General features: G+C 38.6%; 1 protein-coding gene across 1 annotated transcript in view; it reads left to right on the forward strand.

Moving 5' to 3' along the window:
- The first annotated feature begins 6087 nt into the window (after positions 1–6087).
- MEI4 (meiotic double-stranded break formation protein 4) overlaps positions 6088–26104 on the forward strand; it is a 69115-nt gene continuing 49098 nt past the window's right edge. Inside the window, exons 1-2 of the mRNA XM_049818275.1 lie at positions 6088–6118; positions 14757–15005. Of these exons, the coding sequence (XP_049674232.1) occupies positions 6088–6118; positions 14757–15005 (280 nt within the window). The remainder of the gene's footprint in view (positions 6119–14756; positions 15006–26104) is intronic.

Below are 26104 nucleotides of genomic sequence, written 5' to 3' on the forward strand. Positions count from 1 at the left end.
ACTGCCTACCTCAATCACAACTGTGCCACACTGCATATTTATTAAAGGCCACATTTTCCCTTGAGAGAAATATGTGCATATGTGCATGACTCTCAATGAAGTCACGCACATATCTGTGTGTAGAATGAGGTGATAAAGCATAAATAAAATAGTAGAGTTGAAGAAGGAATGAAAATTATAAAAGCTATTGGAAAATAACTCCCCTCTAAATGCAAGGTGCATGGGAGTACAAGAGGATTATCTCCATAAATACATTTCTTGGACCAATTTCACCTTAGGTTCTCACAGACCAGTGCAGAGCAAAACTTCTGATTAAACTTCAGTTTAACTGTCTTACAGACCTTAAAGAAATTATATATATAGCACATATATCAACTATCACATGTACTCCACAGAACTCAGATTTCTTTATTCTCAGATATGAATTATCGAAGAAACCTACATAAGAATTTCACTCTGGTGACTTGCTGCTTTTTCTTTCATTGTTCCTCAAATCCTTGAGACTTTGAGTTATACAACCAATCAAGCTTATAGTAAAGAGCAACTGAATGTTACAGTTGAAATGAAAAACTGTGCATTGATTTTATATATCATAACTGACAAATCAAATAGTGAAATATTTCAACAAAAGTCTAGAAATTCGCTAGAACTAAACTAAATAGAATTTAGTCAGAACTGCTTTTAGTTTGTTTTATGAACTATACTTATACAGTAGTTTTCATGGATTTAAATGAAGCATCCTTCCCTCTAACAAGAGTTTTAGTGATGTACATCATGACAACTCAGTCTAGTTCCACAATGACACATATCATAAAATTTAGGTTCACCTTCATTGCAGCTAATTCCGTCTAACCAGTAGTTTTCTTAATAATTACACAACTGGCAATCTTGCAAATTTTCTTTTTTAAATTTTCTTCTGATGTTTTCTACTCATTCAGCAGAAACATCAGTGAAGATAGCACACACATTTTGACAGATGGGTGATTGCCTCTTAAATCCTCCTCTGGAATGGATATTTGTGGAGACCTATGGGCACGTGCAATATTTTCCCCTTAAAATATGCAGAGCCCGGCCTTTGTGGTTCTAATCCGCGGCCTGACCATCAGATTTCTGGACAGCTGCATCAAGACATAACTTGTATGGATCTTATTTGAATTGGAAATTGTGTCACTTGAGTCATGCCATGCAAGTTTTAAATGGCATCTTCATTTGCATCTACTGATGCTCACATTTGTAGATCACCACCATTTTATTTCAGACATGGGAACCATGGGAATGTGACCCTCTCATGCTGTAAGCAGATGCTCTTCTCTTCTGCAGCAACAGCCCAGCTGCTGGAAAGAAGAATTTATGTCAGGTCCACTGCCCTTCCCTGATGGGCTCCAGGAGCCCCAGGAAGCACAGGATAAGAGTTTCAAAGCAGATACAGTATTGATTGTAGCTCCCTTGATCTGTTAAAATTATGTTCACCCTTCAGCTGTAAAGCTTGGTAACAACTGAACTAGGACATGTGATGGGATTTTTCTGTGCGAAGGAAAGTTGTGTGTGGAGGAGACAAAGTGTTTTATCTTTGGAAGCCAGTTGCTATAGTTGAAGCATATTAATCAGATAACAAAAAATTACTTTCTCTGCCTCTTTACCACAACCTGTTTCACTTCATCATTTGTACCTAGCTATGTGTCTGTCTGTCTGTCTGTCCATCTATCTATCCATCTGTCTAAATGTGTATATATATATTATGTGTGTATACCTCTATATATGACCTATTCTATTTATGCTACATATTGCATTAGAAATTCATTTTACTAGTCTAAAATATTTAAGTTTTTCTGAGGAGTTTTTTTCTTTCTCCAATCTCCTTTCCACAGTTGCTAGATACAAGGAATTCTGGGCTCCAAGAATCTACGTTTTTAATAATTTAACCTGAAGCCTACATTTCACACCAGGAAAAATGAATGAATTAATAATTTAAGCTTGTTAAAATCCATGGGACACATTTACAATTAGAGCAAACTGACAGAACTCCTTTTAAGTGAATGAAATGGTGACAATTTACATGGCTGAACTGTACTCACTGTATAGCAGTACAGTACAGTCCTTTTGAGGGGAGAAGTTACCCCAATTTTGAAGACTGCTTTGTCTATAAGAATAGGTCTGTTAATCACTACTTATGTGTGCGCCTGTGTGCAAGGAGCATGTGTAAACAAGATAAGCTTCCACAAAATGAGGAAATGTCTACGTTGTCCTTTGTGGATATTTTAATGCACTCAGTTTTCTACACTACGAGGCAGTTCAGGAGAACTGTTCAGATGCTCTTTGATTCTAGCCCTGTGTGTAGAAGTGTAATCTAAATTTTGTATATCCTAGGATAGCTATTTGATAGCAATTACCTCTTCTCTCTGCTTTTTCTATAAACTTCATAAAGAAAACCTTGCGGAATTACAATAAAAAGTACTAAATTAAATGAAAATTCTTTTTATATGTCCTTACTTTAATTTTTCTTTCTTCCCAGATGTCTGTTGTCCTGTATAGGGAAAATTGAAAAAAAGCTCTCACAACAGTTTTTTGTTGGTCTTAGATCAATGATGAAATGCAAATGCAGAAAATTGTCTGTTATATTGTTACATTCATTTCTAAACATCTCTACACTAAATTATGACTATCACTCTGATTACTTGCTAACACACTTCTACCCTTTTTCTTACCTGATGGTGTGGGAATCTTTTAGTATTGATTTCCAGATGGTGCAATTCTTTGAGGGAAAGGTTTTCTTTCTTTAGTATGTGCTGTATAGAAAAGAATGGAATCTGTTGTCATTATCTTGTGTATACATCTAATTTTACAGGGTTATATAAGTGATAACATTTAAATAAAGCACTGTAAAGTATCTATTCATAACAGAGCACACCATCATAACTGATGGTATGTTGCCTCTTAATGGTAGCAAGTTTTGTTTCCTTATTGTCATCATACTGTGTCTAACTTTTTATATTGCTTTTGCAGCACGAGTTTTTCATAGCATCAGATGCTGAAGTGTTATCTTTTTTTCCTGATGGTAATGCTTTATTTCTGAACAGTAGCAAGTCATCGCATAACTCCCTGAACATCCTAAATCAGATGATTTATTTAGAATTGCAGATTATGATCAAAGGGACTACTTGAACCGTGTTTCTGTCATCAGAATTACATACAAAATAGAGCCATCACAAACATATTATAATCTATTTTGAAAAGAGCATGATGCTGAGTAATGAAGAAACATGATGCCAAATTTTTTTTTTAATTAAATATGGCACTGTAACACAGAAGAATGAAAACTCAAATGAGAAGACACTGACATTCCTGCTCATGATTTTCATGCATTCTTCTCAAGACAGCGTATCTCTTGCCCCACATCAGCTAAACAAAATTGCAGACTACAACAGTTGAGACAGCATATTACATACATATTTTCAGACACTTCCAGCTCTTGGGTAAATTGAGATATATTGAAATATAAAGATATCGGATGACTTCTGACAGATTGTAGTTCTCCAAATAAAAAGTTATTGTTTCACGTTTGCTCAAATTATTGTTGATATTGTAGGCAGCCAGTAAGAGCAGGGCCTGCCTGTTTGATAGTAATGTAATCCATTTACTTTTAACAATTGTTTGAAGCCTGGTTTTTTGGAGTTTGTTCTGAGTGGACCACTGACTTGTCTGGAATTATTCAGCATGTGGATTGGTGAAATACAGAGCATTCATGACCTCTAATGTGATTAAATACCTGCGCTGCTTTTATATTTCAATATTAATAAAAGCAGCTAATTATTTTCTATGACCTATTGCCACGAATGTATCCTTTGACAGTTCTTGAGATCAAAAGGCATCTTCAGAAACCGAGATCAAAAGAATTTATCTGCAACTAGTAGAATCAGCTTCCTTCATGATCTACAAACTGCTTATTTCAAATCAAAGCTTGATTTTACTGTTGGTTCACTTGAGAGTACATACAGTGCTAATCATCCTACATTTGGATATGGAAATGGGAATTGTATCTTATTTTTTATTTATTGGATATAACATTAATTTGCACACGTGCATGAATGCATGTGCACACACACACACTGTTCATTTATGAAAAAGTAACGTTAGATTATGTAACCACTGGGAATATTTAGTGCATAAAGTTAATACAAGTTCTGTACATTATTTTTGAAAAGTGTTCTTCAATAGAACAGGATCACGCATCTCAGTGAATCTGCAGTTGATTGTGCTCAGATTTTGCTGCTTTCAGATGACTAAAAATGTCCTTAGGGATGCTCTGTTAATGGTGGGGGTGGGGGGAATCAGGTTTTTTCCACCCTGAAAATATTGGGATGCTTCAATTTATTTTAAAGGCAAACCTAAAAACTGTAAAAAAGGTGTTAGTTGGTATTCGGAAAGTTGCATACAGTAAGTTTATAAGTTTAAGACACATTCCTTTTAACTACACCTAGCTCCAAATCCAGGGGAAAAAAAAGGGAGGGGCTGTGTATCTAAAACTAAATTTATGCAGCTCTTAGATGTTTAAGTCCAAAATAATCACGCGAAAAACATCCCTCCAGGCAGCTGTTTAATGGTAGAAGGTCTCAGGATTGTTAGGTGCCTCTCAGTAAGCCTACATTTGTGAGTAGGACTGGTACTCACACAAAAAGCAAACACTTTATTTTTTAGAACAGTAATAATGTTGCCTCCTCCTAATTCTGCTTTTCAGATTCAGCTCTCTGTATATAAATGCCAGGTTTGCAGGTAAAAGCACCGACGTCCCTGAATCTTTTATTTCAGTCACAGTTGAAAAGACTATGTGAAAACATGGATGTGCTGCTCTACCTAATGACTGTCCACTTTGCAAAGCATCTGCATCAGTTACATGCACAAAAGATGCGCAGCAAATGATAAACAAAGTGTAGCTGCTGATATGTCACCGAAATAAAAGGCTGGAGAACGTTTTGTTTTTTTTTTCCCCTGGGTTTCACGGAGAAATAAGTAGTGCTGTCAGAATGAAAATAGTCTCTAAATTATTCAGTCTAATTTATTTTTATCATTTGAAGTCTAAAATGAAAGTTCCAGTGTGTTAACGGTTTTCTGTAGTTGGGACGGTAAATCTGTTTTTCAAATTAAAAAAAAATAAATTAAGTACATTAGCTGGGAAGCCTACCACTATGTATTTTGATAAAAAATAGCCAGTTTTTAGTTGGGACGGTAAATCTGTTTTTCAAATTAAAAAAAATGAATTAAGTACATTAGCTGGGAAGCCTACCACTATGTATTTTGATAAAAAATAGCTAGTTTTTTGAATACATTAATTTAATGTGTTAAAAATAAAGCTGTTTAGATTACCCAGGAACAAAAACATGGGGATGAGAATTTTAAAAGTATATAGTAATGTTTGTCACATCTGAATACCGCCACGTTTAGAAAGGTCAATGCCCCTCTCCTTAAGACACACTGTGATAAGGCTAACGGCACCTAACGCATCTGACTTTATTACTAATTTCTTATCTCTCCTCCTGTCTGCCCTCCTCACCCTCCTCACCTGAAGAGACTCCGTTTCTGGCCAAGAAGGTCTTAACACAGCCTCTTCAGCAGAGTTGGCGTAAAGAATGTCATTTTACATACAAAACTAATTTCTTAAGTTAACTGGTGAGCTTTCACCGCAGTGTCGCAGCTAAAAGGCAGCTTCTATTTCCAATCTGCTGCGCAAGAAATACTGTTATGATCTGATTTGCTCTTAGGGTAGCGGAGCATAAGAAATGTTTGAGGAGACCGAAATGAATCCAAAATTCCTCTAGCGCTAGAACGGCGGCGGATTTGAGATCGCCCATAGATCGGCGTACAAGCGTGGGGGTCCTTTCAGGGGACTGACGGTGAGCTCCGCCACCTCCACCCTCAGCAGGACGAGCGGCAACACCGAGACAAACACGCGTGGGACGAGGAGGGCCTGGAGCGGAGGGCTCCCACCCACGTCCCCCGGGACGGGGCCGGGGCCGGGGCCGGGGCCTAGGCAAGGGGCGGGCAGGGCCCCGCGGCGGCTGTGAGGGCGGCTGCCGGCCGGTGCGCCTCGCCATGGAGCCGGGGAGCCGGGCTGCCCTCGCAGGTGGGTTGGGGCCCGAGGCCGGCTAGGGCTGCCCGGGGAGGCGGTAAAGGGAGGCCGGGCGAGGGCTCCAGGCGGGAGGCGGCGGCGGCGGCCTGAGGAGATGCCCCCCCCGCCCGCCGCCGCGGCGAGGAGCAGGGCGGGCTGCCTCCCCCGGCCGCGGCCGTCGCTGCGTTTGGGGCCGTCCTTCGTGTCTGTCAACCCGGCGTGTGGCTGTGGAGGAGGTCCGGGGGTGGAGGAGGTCCGGGGGTGGAGGTCTGGGACAGCAGAGGTGGGGCGGGCGGGCCGGCGGGGCCGGGCCGCCCGTGGAGGGTTCTCCTGGCGGGCAGCGGCAGGAGGCCTCGCGTGGGCGGTGTGGGGTGTTCCTGGAGGGGCTTCATGAAGAAAGGTTCCGTTTATTTGGCTTGTTTTATTTGGCTGTTGGAAATGGCGGCCCTCCCGTGAAAGTCGCGCCTCTTGTTATTAGCGAAGGCGATAAGCCGTCAACGACTGCTGCCGACATGGGTTCGGGGCCTTGGTGTTCTTTTCTAACAGGCTGCGAATCTGAAGTTTTTTTCTTACTCGTTTCACCTGAGTCACAAGTGTTGTTGCTAAGTTGTATTGGATAGATGCTGGAATGCGATTAATGTTTTGCTAAAACACGGTTCCGTTAAATACGCAGATATAATACAAAGGGATTATCAGAGAATTATCAAAGAGTATTTTTACCTGAAACTGATTATTTCTAACGTCACTGAATTGACTGTTTCTGATCCCCTCGTCATTAGGAAATTAGAAGTCATAGTGCTCAGTCTTCTACACTTTTATCAGTGACCGACAGAAGAAAGTAATGATTAATTTTATTTCCTGTTTGTTTTCTTAATTTGAATGCACTAGTCATTGAGCTGAATTAAAGTGTGAGAAATACTTTTCAATGGACTTGGTGTGAATGCTTGACAGGCACTTCCATAGTCCACTGTCTTTTACAACTTACAGTGCTTCGTAAACTAATATTCAGGCACTATGTATTTAATTGTGGTTATAGTTATGTTAGTAGCTATAGTATATATAAGACTTTGTTCTTCACTGCATACTGTATGCTTTTGAGAGTACCAGGTTCCTAGTATTCCTGCCATTCTCTCTTTTCCTTGTCTTGTATTCCAAACATTTGCTTTCTTTTGAACAGTCTCATCTTTCATTCTACCAGTATAAAATTTGTCTAAGAAAGCCAAGATCAAGGTTTTTAAAATACAACAGATGCTTTGTGGTACCTTACTTGAAGGAAACTCGTTCACTGAAACATACTGATCTTGCAGATTTATAAACTTGTGGAAATGGAACTATTCAGGTGAAGACTGAAAATGTGAAATTAAAAGAGAGAAGTATGGTGATATTTTAGCTGATATATTTTAGCATGGGAAGAGAAGAGATGCAAAGTAATCCCTGTATAATCCTCTAAACTGTTCATGACTTCAAAAAAAGGCACTCTGCTTTGAAATTCTATATTCAAGAACTAATGCAGTCATTGCAGTAGGTAAAACTTAGGAGATATGGCTGCTTTCCTGTTGTAACTGGCAGTATAGAAGGGCTGGGATTATTTTCCACAGTCCAAAATGCCAACTGTAAATTTATACTTTATGTAATTAAATATTATTAGCACATGTGAAACTTTGTAAATTACTAAGGGTCTGACTTTCATGGTCTATCTCATAAATCTACAGTTGTTTGAAGAAATAAATCATGTTACATTTTAATCACGTTTCCTTGTGCTTTTGACATAACGTATTTTAAATACTTATTTCAGTATAATTTTAGCACCTTGAGTCCATTTAAAAAAAGAAAGGAAAAAAAAATATGCTGGGGGTATTGTTTAGGCTTGTGGTAGTAAAACCGAGTTTTTCCCTCACCAAGTATGTCAATATTACATATCTTTGTGTGTTATGAGTATAGGTTGTTTAAAAATGACACTGTAGAGTAACCTTGTTTTAATATACATTTTTACAATAAAAGCTGCTTAATTGGAACACAAGACATACTTTAGTTCATCTTGATTATGCAGCTGTCCCATTATCATTATTTATTATATACAGGAAAGACAGTATTATGTTAGGCATACCAATTAAATCAAGTTTATTGGTGCTTAATGTTATGGCCTTATGTGTCTGCAGCTCAGCCCAGTTCCGCTAGAGCACTTGCATCGTTTTGTGACCCATTTTGTCTTCCATTATAACGGATCAATATCTTGGTTGCTATTGTGTAATGCAGAATGAGGTTACAAAGATGTGGGTAATTTTTTCAACTTTATCTGCAGTGTGTAATTGACAGACTAGTTAAAGTAAAAATCATGGCAACAAAGCAGTTTTTCCTATTATGTTTATGCCATTAAAGACAGACCACACACTTATATTTGGAAGGAAAACCATTTTTTTTATATTTGTTACATACTATTATTTAGGACTGTCTGAAGATTTTTAGCTGTGTAGTAATGGTGAATCATAGAATGGTTTGGGTTGGAAGGGACCTTAAAGATCATCTAGTTCCAACCCCCTGCCATGGGCAGGGACACCTTCCACCAGACCAGGTTGCTCCAAGCCCCATCCAACCTGGCCTTGGACACTGCCAGGGATGGGACATCCACAGTCTCTCTGGGCAACCTGTTCCAGTGCCTCACCACCCTCACAGTGAAGAATTTCTTCCTTATATCTAACTTAAATCTACCCTCTTTCAATGGTTTAAAACCATTACTCCTTGTCCTATCACTACATGCCCTTGTAAAAAGTCCCTCCCCATCTTTCCTGCAGGCCCCCTTTAGGTACTGGCAGGCTTCTGTAAGGTCTCCCTGGACCCTTCTCTTCTCCAGGCTGAACAACTGTCTTGGCCTATCAATTGCAATTTGTTTCTGTCCTGACAAATCCTTTTATATGTTCCATCTATTTCAAATGTGAAAAACCGAGCCCTTGAATGGCCTGGAAGTTAAATGAGTTACAGTCTATTTTGTGTCTTACTCTATTTTAAAATAATGTTCAATCTTAGATGATAATGATCTGAATAACAAATAAATGTCCTGTTGTAAGCAACAACATTTTGTCTATGACATTTGAAGAAGTATCTTCCATTATTAGGCATGAATTTTATGGGCAGAGTTAGAGATCATGCCTAAGGTGTGCAATCCTGTGACATAAACGAGTATTACTCAAATGTTGAATTATTTCAAACAAGTTTAGGGTTTGGTTTTACTTTGAGGTGCCTTATAATTTTAAATCACAGTAGAACTTAGCCCTGTTCCCCCCATCGCTTTGTGACTTCCCTGTTTCCAAGGTCAGTCAGAAAACTGTATGTAGCGCTTGGAAAGGTGAATTATCTAAAGTTATTCACCTCCCTTACCCAAAACCATCCCTGAAAGATGTAAAAGCTCTAGAGCTGAGAATTCCCCTGTGCAAACTGAGTAGCTCATCCCTTGTTGGCTGGGTGCAGCACAGGCTGCTGTTCCTCTGGGTAGAGGAGCCCAGCTCTGGGTTGGAGAGACCAATGGACGTGGGCCCAGGGGCTGGAGGAGGCTCAGACCAAGATCACTGGGGTTTTCGTCGAGGAGCAGTCCGTTTTGATCTGACTGCAGACTTAACTGTCCCACTTTCTAGGTTAATCGTGTTTAGGAGGCCGATTCCTCTAGTTCACATTTACTAATGCAAAGAATAATGAAAAGATCACCCCTGCGCTTCTGTTAAAGACAGAAAATTATTGTTATCCCTGTCAGCCTGTTGTTGACACTAGTGCAATTCTGGCATGAGGTAGAAAAACCCATACAGCATCAAGGAGTACTTTTTTTCCTCTTGAGACTTAATTTGCTGTTGTGTGCAGCAGTGAGGGCAACTGCTGTGCATTCAGAGACCAGGCTGTTCAGTTGTATGTATTTAACAGTGAAAAAAGAAGCAATGAAGAGGTAAGAGGCAGAAGAGCATCTTCTGACAGCTGAGAGAGTGCTAGGGGAGGAAGGGATGCTTTTGTGCCAGTAGTGGGCTCAGGGAATTGTCTTTCTTTCCTGAAGGTGTCACGTGTTTGACCTCAACTTCCAGACTTTGACAACATGTTATGGGGATGAAAGTGGGGATCACTAACTAACAAGGTGCACAAACGGCCCTTTTGTGGGGTTGCAGGTTTTTTGGAAATAGGAAATTTTATAGCTTGTTAAAATGACTTTAAGGAATGATTTAAGTTTAGATGCAAGTGTCATGGCTCTAATGGATGTTTTCAGTTTTTTTAATAACAATGAATGATTTGAACTGTTTAGTTTTTTTAACCAGTAATGTGAAACCTTTGAGCTTTGGAATGGAGTTAAATATACGAAGTTTCCGACTGACAAGAAAACAAACTAAAAAGGTGAACATCTGAAACTAGTGATTTGGTTTTTTTCTAATTAGTGGGAATTATTTCTTCCTCACGTGTTGCCAACAGTGTCAAAACCAAGGTGAGACTTATCAGAAAGGTATCTTGCTGTAGTTAATGGTGTAATATGAGCTGCTGCATCAAATGCACTTGCAAAACAGCAGGACTGGCAGGTTGGGGGAGTAGGGTAGTGCTTACAAATCAGATTTACCCTGGTTCTTTCTGTTACCCTGTTTCCTTTTTATATCTAAAGTCGTCAAAGGATTTTACACCACCTCTTATTTCCCCTTGGTTATCTAACACAGAGCTGTATAGGACAGTTGACTTCTTTTGTAATTATTTCAGCAGCTGAATAATTACTCGGCAGCCTTCCACGGCTGGGACCTCGGCAGGGCTGTGGGTCCTCAGTACCCTCTCCCTCTATGAGAGTTAGAAAGCTGGAGAGGGGTGGAGGTCTCTCTTGTGCTGGAAATCGGGAGGCTCAGTCCTGTTTGACAGTGATGTTAGCCAATCCTGTCCTCTGCATGCACTTCCCGTATCAGTTTGCGGATTGAAGGGCTTGCATAGGTATCTGTTGTTAGGGTGCTGCTACATGCTTCTAGCAGAGCTCGCAAGGGGTTACTGGTTCCCTCCTTAACACTGAGTAAACGCAGTTACGCAGTGAGCTTTGTTAGTAAGTAGTTACTCTCACTGAGCAACTTGTGTCCCAAATTTGTTTTGGTGGATAATTCTTGATCCTTTCAGTTCTTGACAGTCACATTTTGACATTAGCAGCTAGGATTAGACTGCTGACTTTTTCCTGTTGTTGGCCCAATCAAGGAAAATTTCTGGTTTGGTTCTAAACTTTTTTTCTGCCTAACCATTGGTGTCATTTCTGTGCTGATATGAGCAAAAATATAATTGATAAAACTCTGTAGCTGCCAATATGCTTTTAGTAGAATGCATTCACATTTGGTGGTCTTTGGTGCAGCACTTCCTGACGGCAACAGATTGCTGTGCAATTTTTGCTAATGCACAGTTGGCCAGCATCCCCATATTTCTAACAATGTCATCCGGTGTGTTATTTTCTAGGAGAATTTTTACAGTGGTTTCTGAGAGAGCAGTTATGCCTTTAGGGTGCTGTGAAAAACTTGAATCAACTCTTACAACTCCTGCTTTTCCTTCCACAAACTTCTCTTTTCATGATCATAAAAGAAGAAAAGAGAAGAGAGATGGTGATAGTGACAGTAATAGAAAGGAGGTGAAAGAGCTGTATATGCTCTGTAAAATCTTCATGAAATCCACTATTTCTGGAAATACGTGCAGGTATATCACCATTTGTCATTAATTACCTGGTTTTAAACAAGAGATTTTGAGATTCCAACAGAATTACTTCTCCAAAAACTGTTTTGATTGTGTCTTGTTCTTATGGAGAACCAACTTTGTGATCTGTGCTGCCTCTTTCTTTTTTTTTTTTTTTAAACCAGCATCTCTATGAGTAATTATTCCAGAAAAGGAGTGATTCTTTTTTCCAGAGTAAGAGTGCTTCATTAAACTCATTCAGTGTAAGGCATTACTACTGTAGAAGTGAGTCTGTACGAGATGTTAAAGAGAAAAAGGCGTCCCTCAAAGTCCAAATTTCATTACTTAACTGTATGTCCTAAGTGTTAAGGTGGAATGCTTTTAAGATTTTGATGATTGTGATTTAAAGCAAAATTAGGTAAGATACCATGGTTTATGTGATTTATTAGGGATACATCTCCTTTAGGAAATAGCATTTTGGCATGTTGAGGGTGAAAGAACCTTTTGCTTGTCTCTGTTGTATTATGAGCATGTGCACTAAGGTTTTTGCCCTGCTTAAAATATAGTAGTCCCCTTTAAAACAAAGTAGAAAAGTGACTCTCTTTAGTTTGGTAATAAGTAGTGAAAAAATACTAATAACTTTCCTTGACCTGTAGAAATTCAGTCTCAACTAATACTTGTCTACTACTTACATTATTTTTATTGGGGATTTCTTTTGCTCTAAATCACTAGATTTAGAGTTGTGGGCTGAGATGTATAAAGTGCATAGTGGTAAAATATTACTGGTCAAACAGCTAACTTTGACTTTTCTTTGTAGTAGTATGTCATGTGAGTAGAAATAAACAGAGCATGATAGAAAAGAAGGTATTGATGGTGACTGTAATGATAAAAGGCACCTGAACATTCATGAAACGCTGAAATTAAAGACCATCTCCTGACCTATACTGGAATGTTGGTCCTTCTGCAACTTATCTGAATATAATTTAAAGGAAAATGCTAGTACTGACAAAGCATGTTACAAAGCACAAAGCGAATCTTTATTTGTCCTTTTTTAAAAGGGGGTGAATCAGAAAACTTTTGCAAAGTAGACTCTGGAGATATCAAAATGATAAACCATCAGTGAAAGCCATTTGTAACACATCTTTCTGCCTGCCTTAATGTGTGGCTCTGCTATGCGAAGGAACTTCTTAAGAACGAAGCTTGACAGACACTGTTTGAGTGATATCCGGGTGAAACTTCTATTGAAGACGAGATAATCTGGGGAGCACCTTTCATGTTCAAAGCCAAAGATTTGGGATACCTTACTGTTACTACTTACTCTTCTTTCAGTGTGGTTCCATGTATTTCATTTTATTCACAGCTTTGAAGGCAGTTCAATTATTGCACGGTTCTGTATTTGTAAAACATTTCCTTTGATGTATGAGGCAAACAAGAGTCTTAGATCAGTTTGTTGTCCCACAGAGGGGCTGATCCTTTGAGGCTGGGAGAATTAACTTGTATTTTTCCACTGGAATTCTTGGATATGGTTCCAAAAGTTGTGTGAAATAGATTTTTAAAAGTAATAAGTTTTGCAAAAAGTACCATTTATTTAATGCATAACTGCTTTAAGGAGAGGGTATAGATAGTTTAGTTCAGTTTCTAAGGGCTTACTCTCTCATTAGCTTTAAGAGTGCACTGGTGGCTTAGACTAGGTGTTTTGTGCCCTGACACAGGGCAGGAATGTAGTGTTTCAAGTGGAGAACAGTAGCTTAAAACATAGCTGTAGGTAGCTAGATCCCAATGAATTTTTGCAGTCTTATCCCTTGTGCTCTGTACATTTCAAAGTGTGACTGGTGTGTCTGAATGGACACTGTGTAAGGAATGTACAGGAATTGTTTGTGCATTTCAGAAGTATTTGAAAGGCGAAATAAATATTTAAAAGGCAGGTCTTTATGTAAGTGCCCCTGATGGATAAATAAATATGTGATGATTTATGACTTACTGTTCAAAGTTGAGGAGAAGGAAAGGAGGAAATCAGCTTAGTGATAGCAGTGAAAGGGTGACATAAAATACCTTATTCAAACCTGTGCTGTGACTACTTCAGAGATACTCAACAGAACTTATTATAGTGCCTAATCTACAGTTTTCTTGGATAACAGGAAAAAATAATATTATGAACAATTTTTAGATGTCAAGACCAGGATGAAAGTGTAGGAAGTGGTTTTTTATTATTATTATTATTCTGGAAGGAATATTTTTTTCAAGTAAAAAAAAATACAGTGAACTACTGAATGAAAATGGTGTAAAATTAGAAAAAAATTTTGCTAATTAGGCTGGATATTATTAGTTATTTTTAATTTCATTTTTTCCTTTTCAGTTCCTAGGTTCTGTGCTGTTGCCCATGACACAATCATCTAGATAAATATTTTCTTTTTCTGACTCCTGTAATGCCTTTTGCCCTGTCCTCACAGTTTGTAACAGAGCTGATAAAACTATTTTCTTCACTTATCTTACTATCCACTTGCATCACTTTGAAGCTGTCTTCATAGACCTTTCTGTAGGCTTGAGGCTTAATGTAGATTTAGAACTGCAAGTGCAGCAATACCAGGTGTCCAAAGCCAGAAACTAACAACAACCTTAGAGTTTTATCTTTTGAGCACTGGGACTTTTTGGTGTTTTTTAGTGTTTTCATCTTTGTTTTAGTGGAGATAGCATTTGCATTTAAAATTTTTCTAGGATAAGCCTATTTGAAGTGCTTGCTATTTCCACAATTATTCTCAAACACTGCCTGAATTTTATTGTTATAGCTGGAGTGCAGCTCATGTATGTTTTATTCTCACATTGTGCACAGATGCTTACATTTCTACTCTTTTCCTTGATGATTTAGGAATGCACTAGAAATAAAATAATTGGTCTCACTGTTGAACAGTTTCCAAAGGCAAGAAAATGCTGTGCATAATTTCCTTAACAGAGTCATAGTGAAGTTACTTTTTTGTTTTCTGTTTTTCTAATGTAATAGAACTCAAAGGCGGAAGAGAAAATCAGGTTTGGTATTTGAAAATATCAAAACTAGCATTGGCTTTTGCAATTATCCGCTCAAAACCACCAGGGAAGAGTTGCAAAGAATACACTGAGCACCTTGCCAAAACTGTATCCGAACAAGATTTTGGATGGAAATCAAAAGTTGAAGTGCTGGAAGCTGAAGTTCTTCGATTACGTCAGGAACTTCTTTTGAACAAGATCTGTCCAAGATTCTGCTTGGAAAATGGTAAGTTTCTGAAATAACTTCTGACTTTATTGCAGTAGCAAGGAAACAAACAGCTTTCGTGTTGCCTGCACCATTTCTTGTACCTAGATATGAGAGTCTTTAGTGTACAGCTTTCTATTTTTCCCAAAGCTCTGAAGTAGTAGAACACTTAATTAATTTGTAATGGGATTGAGCTTGGGAATTTGATGCTTACTCAGAACTTACATTTTTAACTTTCAGAATCGATATGTATCATATGGAATAATTCCAGACCAAATTGTCAATACAAAATGTTACCCTATGACCTCAGAGACACTAGTTTGCAAGAATATTGATGTAACCTATTTACATTTGGAACATGTCTTAAAAGATATATTGCATATTTTTTTACCACTTTAAAGATGCTTAAAGTCAGAATTTCAGCCTGATATGTTGAAAGCATGAATCCCTAATATGTGTAACGGGAAGGGTGGGCAGGCAAAGGACTGTATGTCTGCTATTTCTGTTAATGTATTTAGACTGCGGATGCTGTGAATGTTTATTATGACGTATGATAAAATTTTGGGAGTCTGATACTGTAGGATTCAGGAAAGCTGTTAGTTAAAGAATAAGAAATAAAAGAAAAAAAAAGATGAGCTCACACAGCACTGTTTGTCTGACTTGTGCATGTTGAGTGAGTCATTCTCGCTCTGAGATATCAATGGCACAGGATGAACTTGGAAATCGGGCAGTAGGGGATGTCTCCAGGCTCTGGGGAGATACTTCCCCCAGGAGATGGAGGTCACAGTGCTCTGGGCTGAAGGAGAGAGACAGCTCACTGTTGAGGGGATCTCTAAAATCAAAATGTATAGCTAGTTGCCTTATGACTTGAGATTTTTAGAAGGTTCCATGATAGAAAACTTGATGAGGCTTTACTGGAATGATTTTGTACTGAAATGGTAACTTCTTTGTTTACTTGTGAAAAGATTTCTGGATTCTAACTCTAACTGAGAGGGCGAATGTATTAGACTTTAGCTAGAAGGTCTAATTTTTTTTTTTCTTTTTATAATAGACCTTTTCTCTCTAGAGAAGTGAATTAATGACTATTCATACTTTGTTATTGTTTGTATGTCTGTTCTCTGCATCCTGTTCCAAATGTGAAGTTTCTTTGAGTAAAAGTAACTTTCAAGCTGCCCTTTCGAACAGGTGTCTTAATATTACAAAGAACTGGTTCCATATGATGCATATGATCAGGAGAGATTTATTAACATCTAATGTCTGGAGAGGATATTCTAATTGTGGATTAAGCAGAACATACCAAACGCTGGAAACAAAATCAATTCATCTGCAACTTCTGTGTTCCAAGTGTAACTTCTTAAAGATTCTTTACCCCAAGCTGTTGAACTGAGCAATACTGGTATGTCACTTGCCAAAGTAAGCTCTTTTAGTTGCGAGATAGGCGGAGGGAAGCAACTGTCCCTGGCAAATAACACTTTTTTCAAAGGATGTTAATTTTCATTGCCCTAGTCACAGTGAAGTTTGTTCACAGGCCTAAAATGTGATAAATCTTATCTAATTTTAGATGTCTGCAGCAGCACTAAATTTTCTGTGCTTTTTTCATTATCTGTACAGGGAAATCGCATGCTTCCTCTAAAATTTATGGTACACTTGACCCATTGCGATATTCACTAATATGGGTATGGTGAATTGTCCACAAAAGACGTTCCTCTCCATTCTGCTAGCAATAGGCTGAGTGGCTTAGAAAAAGTCCCATGATTCCCAAATCACTTAAGTAAGCTGCTCTTTATAGATAGCTCTTTTTATTTTTTATGGTCTCAGCAGCCTGTTCAAACATAACCTGGGTAGCTGACCAAGTCTCATTTTTCAGTGAAGCCAAACTTTAATTTCAGTCTATGTTTAGCTCATGGGATCATAAATAGTAGAGATGAGTATGTGGTATCTATATCCCTTTAGTTTCTCCAGGGTACAAAACCAACACCCTACTAATTTGAAGGATTACCGTGTAGCTGCTTTTCCCTTCAAATGTTTGTTTTGTATTTATGATTACACTGTAGATAAACCTGTTAGACAGAAAACCTTTTGACATTTGAAATATCTGTGGGAATTTACATCAGCCCCACCTGCATCATATGCCAAGAGGAATAGGGCATAGTCTTCCGCTTCGGTTTCTCTTAGCCACTTGGGTGTAAGAGAGCAAAAATATGTGGAAGACCTGTATCATAATTTCTATTTCTTCATACAGGTTTTCCTTAACACTGAAAGGATACTTTCAAGCTCTTGGAGTCTAACTTTGAGATGGCCTTTTTTTGTGATATTTCTTTATTTTGACTGTTTTGGTTTGGTTTTCCTCTCCTTCTTAAACCTTGGTATGACATGTGAATTCTTCTGATAATGGATGTGAGCCATATGTTCTTTTGGAAAGAATATGTTCTTCATCAGACAGATGTAACTGCTGAGTGAGCATTCATGGTTACAGTTACATTGGAGACTACAATGCTCAGTCTCTTGCTTTTGAGTAAAGAAAGATCGTTACTGACACCTGACGGGATATCTGTTGGTGAGATCTGTGCACTCTTCTGGTGATCAAGTTGATGGTGTATATTAATAGCAGAACACCTGTGGTTGACATTTAAAGGGGGGTGTAGAAGCAAAGCCTACCTGAAATAGGGGCCACTCCACCACTGACATCTTCTGCTCTGGGGGAAAAAAGTTTCCTCTCGTGTGTTGTGCCAGTTTTGAGATTTTTCAAGCCCGTGGAGATTAGAAGCTAAAGGGGTGGCTGCTGCTGAGATAGGAAGGCACAAGGAGCTTGAATCTAAGTTGAGAGGAAGAGTGGTATAAGTGGTGTTCCATCCTGTTCACTTGAAGGCTAGTATAGATCCATCAAGCCATTGTTATGGTTTGTTGTTGATGGTATATTGCCCAAGTTTACTACCTAATATCATACCAGAGGAGTTCTCTTTAGGGCCAAGTATAACTGGGCTTGTTCTTAGGGCCAGATATTCTACAGATATCATGGATCCTTTTCCTCCTTCATTCGTTTCTCCAGCCTTGTTTTTGGAGCTGGTGTTCTGCTTAAAACAATGCAACCTTTTAAAACAATTCAAACCCTCAGCTTTTCTTTGGCTTTCTTGTGTTCTTAACAGCTCTATAGGTGAAAGAACAGCAGGGTTTCACAAAATCCACCACTGGAAGATCTCGTGCAGCAAGGATCAGATACTGCACTTGTGTCTGCTGCTGCCTGTTGAGAGCTGAAGAGTTCGAGTCCTTCAGCCAAGGTTCGCTTTGCAGCTGTATCTTCCCTGCTCTGCATTCTGAGTGAGAGAGCTTTCCTCTCCCACCTGCTGTTTGTAATAATAATAGTAGGTCTTTCAGAGGCTTCAGGAGTGATTAGAGACTGCCCATGGAGTTTTATTTCCCTGATGTGAGAAATTTGTGAGCTCTTTGAAGCTGTGATGTGTGTTTTCCTTCTCCACATAAAGTTGCACACAGTATGGATGCACAAGCACATGAAGGAGAAAAAACAAAGTATCCATTTTTAAAGATACGTTGTCTAGATTATTTTTGTCCCACCTGACCAGTTCTTTGTCCTCAGAGACCCCAAAAAAGTTTGGGGTTCCTCACTGAGGGGAAGGAGCATGCTTTGCTACAGGTAAACTGGTGGTATGGGTTGTTAAAGTTTAATGTGTTGTCTATGAAATTGCTGTGGTATATATTCACTGACTGTGCTGTGTCTGGAAGTTCCTTATTTGATTTAATGTGCAGCTGTCTTTCTGAATACAAGGACACTGGTATTCCTTTTACATGGTGCTGCTTTTGTCTGTATGTCAGCTGTCCGAAGAGGAAAAGCAAATCTTTTCGTAATTGTCTGGTCATTATTTTTCACCTTGCCAGTATTGTCCTGACAATTATGCCTATGGGTAGAAAAAAAATCAAATTTTCTGTTAATGAAAGTTTCTTGCCTTTCTTTGATTTAGATTGAAATTTCACAGAAAGGAGGAAACTTGTTGGTGTTATTCTGAGAATAAGAATATAACATATTTGAGCATTCTGTTGTCACTTTGCTTTGGAGCTACATGAAAATACAAAAGGTCTTACAAAGCATTGATGAATTGATAGATTCATGGATTGAAGCACCTGTCCTCTAAGACAAATTCCTTAGCTCATCAAATCAACAATCATATTGTTTCTTGGCAGCCTCTGTTAAAGAGATCTGAAAAGCCTGCAGCTGTTACTCCATTCCTAAGAAGGCATAAATGCAATACTCTACCCTTTTTTGCCAAGCATGTATTTTAGGAATGACAATTTAGAGGACCGATGTTTATTGCCTTGGTTTCTTTAGGCTGATACTCTTGAAGGGTTGCAAATCAGTTATCCAGGGTAAATTTTTAGCAAAACTTGTATCGAGTATGTGTTCTCTCTTCCTTAGCTTCACCTTCAATCTTGGTTCATGTTCTTCCCTTCTTATGGAGTGGATAGGAATTTACTGAACTGCTCGCTTCTCTAATTAAACTAAATAAATACATAAACAAACCAGATTCTCCCCCACCTTTTTTTTTTTTAGAATTAGTTTATTCTTCCTTTTATGGATAATTTACAGTAGAACTTCATCTGCCATGCCCTGAAGTCCCGTCCTGTATTCTTAGCCTCCACATTAGCATATGGCTGCCAGCCCACCCTACCATAGTCTGTGTGTTTAGGGAAATGCTGAACTCTGAGTCAGAATGTGATTAATGTGAATGTCTGATTTTTAACTGTGTCCTGAGGCTGTGTTTGACTTCTCAGGGTACTAAATTCTGCTTCCTGTGTCAAGACATTTGAAGCAACTTGTACCTCTTTAGGGAATTAGAGCCAGAGACAAAAAGAATTTGTTATCTCCTGCTTCACTCCTTAACTTGGTGTGTTTCTTGAGGCATTTAGATGTACACGTGGAAAAAGGGAGCAATTTCCTTTGCAGATTAGTATGAATGAAGACACTTCAGTCTCCTTTCTTCTTGCTGGAAGCTCAGACTTGTTGCAAAAGCAGAAACATATAGAATTGGAACCAACCAGCTCATCAGCTGAAGTAAAACTGATTATAAATGATACACAACTCCAGTTTACCAGCAGCCTTGTTTTGGGCCACAGAATTCAGCCATCTCTTCCCTTTCCACTTCCCTGTAAGTCATGGCTTGGCTGTTTCTTGCTCAGTAGGGAGAGTCAGAAACTCTGGGTGCTCAACTTAAAGCCCCAGCATTTCCTTGGTGGGCAAAGAAGGGATCAGATAAGTCCTGCTTTGATGAGAGCAGGAAGAGTGATAGCCAGTCAAAATCCTTTTGAATAATTTGATTTCAAACCTCTGGAAGGGCAGAACTCTCTGCCATAACTTAAATAATGTGTGATGTTTCTTATTCCTGCTTACATTAAAAGGAGCGGTGGGAGAACATAATTGATAATAGATTTTTTTTTTTAAAGCTCATTTTCAAAGAGAAACCAGTCAGATGAATTCAGAAAGATCAGACCAAAACATATGCATATTCCTCAGAGAATGTGTTATCTGCAGCCTCATAAAGGAATCTTTCTCGTTAGTGGAGGGAGCAGCAGCAGTCCAAATCGGACTGAATAATAATGATAAAAACATATTAGTCTATTAGGAGAAATTACTTCCCTCCCCAGAAAGAAGATGAAATGGTGTGAAATGTTTACAGCTGCCCTGAATAGCACTTAGCAAAGGCATGGTAGTAAGGTAGAGGAATATAGACTAGAATTTCTAAGTTATCATGGTATGTTTATGTAAAAGCTATTTCTTCAGGTCAGTATGTTTGAAAGAGCTGCTGTTACAGATTGCTGTGTCCTGTCACCACTTTTTTCCCTCCTGGTATTTAGCAGGAAGCAAGAAATGCAAAAGAATGACAGTTACAGAGGAATAGTCAACCTCTGAGGGGTATCTTTGGCTTCTTTCTTTTTCTAGCTTCCTTCTTCCAAGGTGAGATGATTCTCCATTGGGCAGCAGTCAACACTTAGTTTGATGTCGCCATGGAAAATATATCTGATTATTTTTGTCTGGTGCTTAGGGAATGTGATGTTTCTGCCCAAAAAGATTCTTCCTCCTTCCCTCTGCGTGCCTCCCCTCCCCCCCCCCCCCCAAAAAAGGGGGCCTTATCTCCATACAGACACATAAGGGCAGCCCAATCTAAGTGTCATCTCAGCATTTTCTCTAAGGCCTGATGTTGTCAGACAGTATTTAAAAAATGAACTATTTGACATCTTAAGTGTACTAGTATACTCCCATGCTTCTACCAGTGGTACTAATGCAAGTAGGCCAGCATTGCAAGTAATGTCTCACAACCTAAAAAGTATTTTATTTTTTTAGGAGGGGAGCAGGGAATTGAGAACAGATACGTGAGATGACAAAAATGAATTTAAAATGTGTTTAGCACAGATTTATGGGAACATGGCTCTTGGAATATGATGATGAGATAAATCTGTTCCCCATAATTGTAGTGACACAATGGGGAACTTAATGAAAGCTGAGGCCTTTTCAGGATAATTAAATAAGTTAATTTGCAATCTGGAGAAAGCACCAGCTGGAATGTAATGATTCATTGAAATCTCAGAGTACTGCTCCTTCCATGGATAACAGGTCTGTTTTGGTTGTGGAAACTTTATCCCTTCGAAAGCAGATGCTGTCTATCTTATCAGATGGCATTGCTACAGCTGTTCTAAGCACAATCTTGGGGCAAAGGGACCCAAGCAGCATCCTTTTCTTTCCAGGTTTCTGTATAAGGAACCTATTTGGAGGCAAAAACTACCCAATTGTCCCAGCAAGAGAAATATACTATTTTATAAATTCCCTGTGTAGATCAAGTTCCTGATAAGATGCATAGTGATTTTTAGGAATAAGGTTCGTAAAAGCAAGGGGGATTCCTAATTTAGTGTAGATTCATTTCCTTTCTTCTGGGTAACAGAATTATAGTTTTGGGGAAAACTGAATGTATATGGTAAAAACAGGTTATGAAGTGTGGCCATGGCAATTAGGATCCTCTTGCCTATAAGTCTACTGTGGGGAGCTAAGGATCAGTCAAATTTTTCTGTGGAAATACAGAATCACAGAATGGTTGAAGTTTGAAGAGACGACTGGAGGACATCTTGTCCAACTCCCTTGTCAAGCAGGGCCACCTAAAGCCAGTTGTGCAGGACCATGTCCAGACAGCTTTTGAGTATCTCTAAGAATGGAGATTCCACAACCTCTTCGGGCAACCTTAACCTAACTCAAACTTAGATTTGAGTTCCTCAAGCAGACCTTTGTTTGTGGGCTCCTGGATATATAAACAAAAAAGCCAAATATTTATACCATGTTGTATTCAAGAAAAGAGATGTTTTTAGGAATGTACACCCTAGCTGATTCCTTAGGGAGTCCACCTCATATCAGTCAGCCTTCACCTCATTACAGTTGCACCCAGATCACTGCTGCCTGCATTGGCTGATACTTCTTGTTTCTTAGAGAAGCTCTTTTTGACGATGCAAAGCATTTTTAATAAGACATAGTACTTATAGTTCAGTACTTAAAGTTCAGATGGGTAGTCTTCATAGGTAATATTAATTCACTGAATATCTTGAAATATCCCCTATCTAGCTTAGAACTCAAATTTCAGTCATCGCATTGAGATGGTCAATATTGTAAAGCATATGTTAGATCCTTTGTTGTGAAAGCTGCTTGATGAGCATTAACTGACCCAATTCTGTATGTTCGTCACCTGATTATCGATCCTTCCATATCTTTACTGCAAGTATTCTTTATTTGACTTGAACTACAAAGGATTTGTGCTGTCTTCTACAGAAATCCCCTAAAAATGAATGTTTATATCCTCAAAATCCTTCTCAGTTCTTAGTGAATTCTAAACGTTTAGATGCTTTATATAAGCAAAATCCCTAACAAATTGAAGTATATGCTTCTAAGCCTTCTGAGAAGCATTTAAACCCTGGCATTGAACAATTAATTTGAGAATTTTAGATACTCAGGCCTATGTTCATTTCTTGAAATTATTCCTAAATGGGAAAAGTATGTCAGCATGAAATACCTGACCTTTAAGCAGAAGAGCTTTCTTTTCCGAGCTGGTTATAAAAAAAAAAAAGGAAATGCAGAAGCAAAGTGTGGGTTACGTGGCTTCTAAAATGTCTCCATTTGGAGAATCCTGGAAGCTTTTTATTATTTTTTTTGTTACTATTTCAAAATGTTCAAATATGTGAGACAAAATTTCTTTGCTTTGATATATAGAGAAGTTTGGCTTGGTTCCAGATCAGGACAACAATGGTGTGCTAAACACATAGGAGTTCATGAGGGAGGAGAGCGAGTTGTTTTTTCTCAGCCAGTCAGCTTGGTTAATAATGAAAACAGCAGAATAGAGACAGGCTTACACATGAAGAAAAGGTAAAGAAAACAGTTAATAAGTGTGAGAAGATTTTTTTTTTTTTAAAGAAGAGAATAAACTTGATTCATTGTTCATGGAAGGTGCACTTGTAACAAACCAATCAGTGAAGGCTAAATGAAGAATTACAGAGTCCCAAAAAATGCAGAAGTGGAGCAGTGAATACAGTAGGAAAAAATATGAATAATTTCACATATGTTTTCATTTCCTTTTAGAAGTTACTGACTGAACACCTTCTTGGAAATAAGAATGCAGTATCAGCAAAGCGTTTTCTAAGATTGTCTCATTTTTAATTGTCTTTTTATTTTTTTGTTTTAGATGTGGGACTAAGCCTATCAATTGTATCTGAGTTTTAAGAGAGCTTTACGTGTCAAACGTCATTGGGTTTGATTTTCAAGTGATAATCCATGTGTGTGCTTACAAAGTGAGAGAATATGAACAATGCCTAATGCTTGAAACTGAAGTAATTTTTTCTTTGCAGAATTCAAGTCATCTCTTCACTTTGTTTCTTCCATCTGCCACCTTCAAGCCCATTTTCTGTTCTACAGTCCCTGTTGGTTGTGCAACTGCAGATATATTAAGTTTTTCAAAAGTCTTGAAGGCCATTTTATGATTCCACAGCAATTTCATCAGATGGGAACCCTTCTTCAGTTTTTAAATTTTGAACTACATACAGCATGTGGCCTTCCTCATTCTAACACTGTCCGGTCTGTGGCAGCCAGTAGCGCAGGCGTCGGGCAAAGCATCTTCCACCGCCCCTGCTTCTGCTACATGGATATTACAGATGCTGCCTCTCTTACTCTGCGTTGGGTAGGACCAGGAGCTGGGTCATTCCCTTCTCTCTTCAAAGCTCTGAGAAACCTTATGATGGTACTGCTGCCAGCAGGCACCTGGGAGACAAAAGGTGTTTTCCTGTACTGGTGAAGCAACTGGCTCTTCCTGCTCCCTTTCTTGTCCCTGAACTGATTCTTGGTGTCTCTGTTAAGGTGGCTATTACGAAGTGAGAGAATTCATCTGGGAGATGGGGTGGACTCTGGTGTTTGCCAGAGCTCTGCTTCCTCAGGACTACTTGAAGACTCCACAGTATCTAATCGTAAGACTGACTGGCATCTCACTCCACTGATGAGAGCCTCTGTGTTCTGTGGTCCCACAGCAGTAAGGTGCATTTGAGTTCTTATGCTTCACAGAAGTGCCTACAAACCTTGCTTACATACTATGCACAGTATGCAAGTCACTCCCTTGTCCCTTGAGTGACAGCTGGTTTTCACGCCAGACACATTCTGCAGTGGTTGATAGGTGTAGAGGGATGTCACTTCTTCAGCCTTTGCACCCCAAGGCTGTTCTTGTGACTGTATCTTGCTTTGGGGAGCACTTAATTCCGATTTTCAGCTCAGGATCTTAACGTAGTAAGGCGCTAAAGGGACTTAAGAATTTAAATGTTTCCTGAATCTGATGTGGCATATTTAAGGAGGCTGTAAAATTGCTCATGACCAGATATTTCATTACCTATATAAAGGCATTGTAAAATTTTGTTGTTAGTTTATCATGTGCACTAAATTTTCATATTTCTTGTTCCTGTATATTTATAGTCAAATGTTTTTGAAATTACTGTTTAAAGATTATTGTTAGTGTGAGGCAGGCTTAATACTGTTCCTCTTTTTTTTTTTTTGTACTTGATAACCACATGGTGTGAACATCAAGACTGCTTTCTCATTTAAATAGTAGGTAAGTACAAAGTGATTAGTTTACCTTCTTTCAAGAAATAAATGATAAGCTGTTTCTAGACATTTTGAGGGAAATAATGAGTATTTCCTGGTGGGTGATTTATTTATTTTTTTAAAAGATAACTTCTACCTCCTCCCCAAATGACTAGAACATATAAATAACTGAACATTTTTAAAGCATTTTGTATTATTCGTTGAACTGGAAATATGCTGCTATTGGGGACTTACTATAACGGGTTTTCTGGAAGCTCATCATGGGACAGGAGTTTGATATCTCACTGAGTAGGAACAGGAGCATAAATGGAACATTGTCTCCTACTGGTAGGAGTTTCATTGAATATGCTACCTCTTTTATTTGGGGACAGTCTGAAGTTTGGTTCCTACTGGTATCTCTATATTACTCTGTTCTTCCCTTTTTCCTCTCTTTCCATCTCCTTTCTTTCACCTCTGATATTTTTTCTTTTCCTTTGACAAGAGAATCGGCGAACATACATATGTTTTTTTGCACGTAGTTCTTGCTTTGCTTCTTTTGACTCCTGGCATTACATCCTCATGAGCAATTTTTATGTTGCCCCATGGGATTAAGAACAGGAGCAAAATATCCACATAGTGAAACTTACAGTAGATGGATTCCCTAGAATGGCTTCTTTTCCTTCCTTAAACAGTACCAAAAACAACTTTCAGGTTTTTTCTTCTGGAATGTCTTTTGCTCAAAACCTTAGGGAGAGAAGACATGAAAGATTGATGACTGTTTTTGTTAGTCAGACCATGGGAAGTGTGCTTTGCTTCTTTGCTTGCTTTCAAAGTCTGGGTATGCAGGGCATTTGGGAGCAGTGTTAATATATAAAATGCTAGGCTGGCCTTACAAGCCCTGCTTTTCGTACGTCCTGGAAATGTCGGTTGATTTCCCTACAGTTAGCCCTTTCATTGTGAGTCAATTGGTACCAATTCCTGTTCAATTTTCAGTGTGTCTGAATGTTAAAGGCAT

The sequence above is a fragment of the Accipiter gentilis genome, chromosome 15 (assembly GCF_929443795.1).
Source record: "Accipiter gentilis chromosome 15, bAccGen1.1, whole genome shotgun sequence".
NCBI lineage: Eukaryota > Metazoa > Chordata > Aves > Accipitriformes > Accipitridae > Astur > Astur gentilis.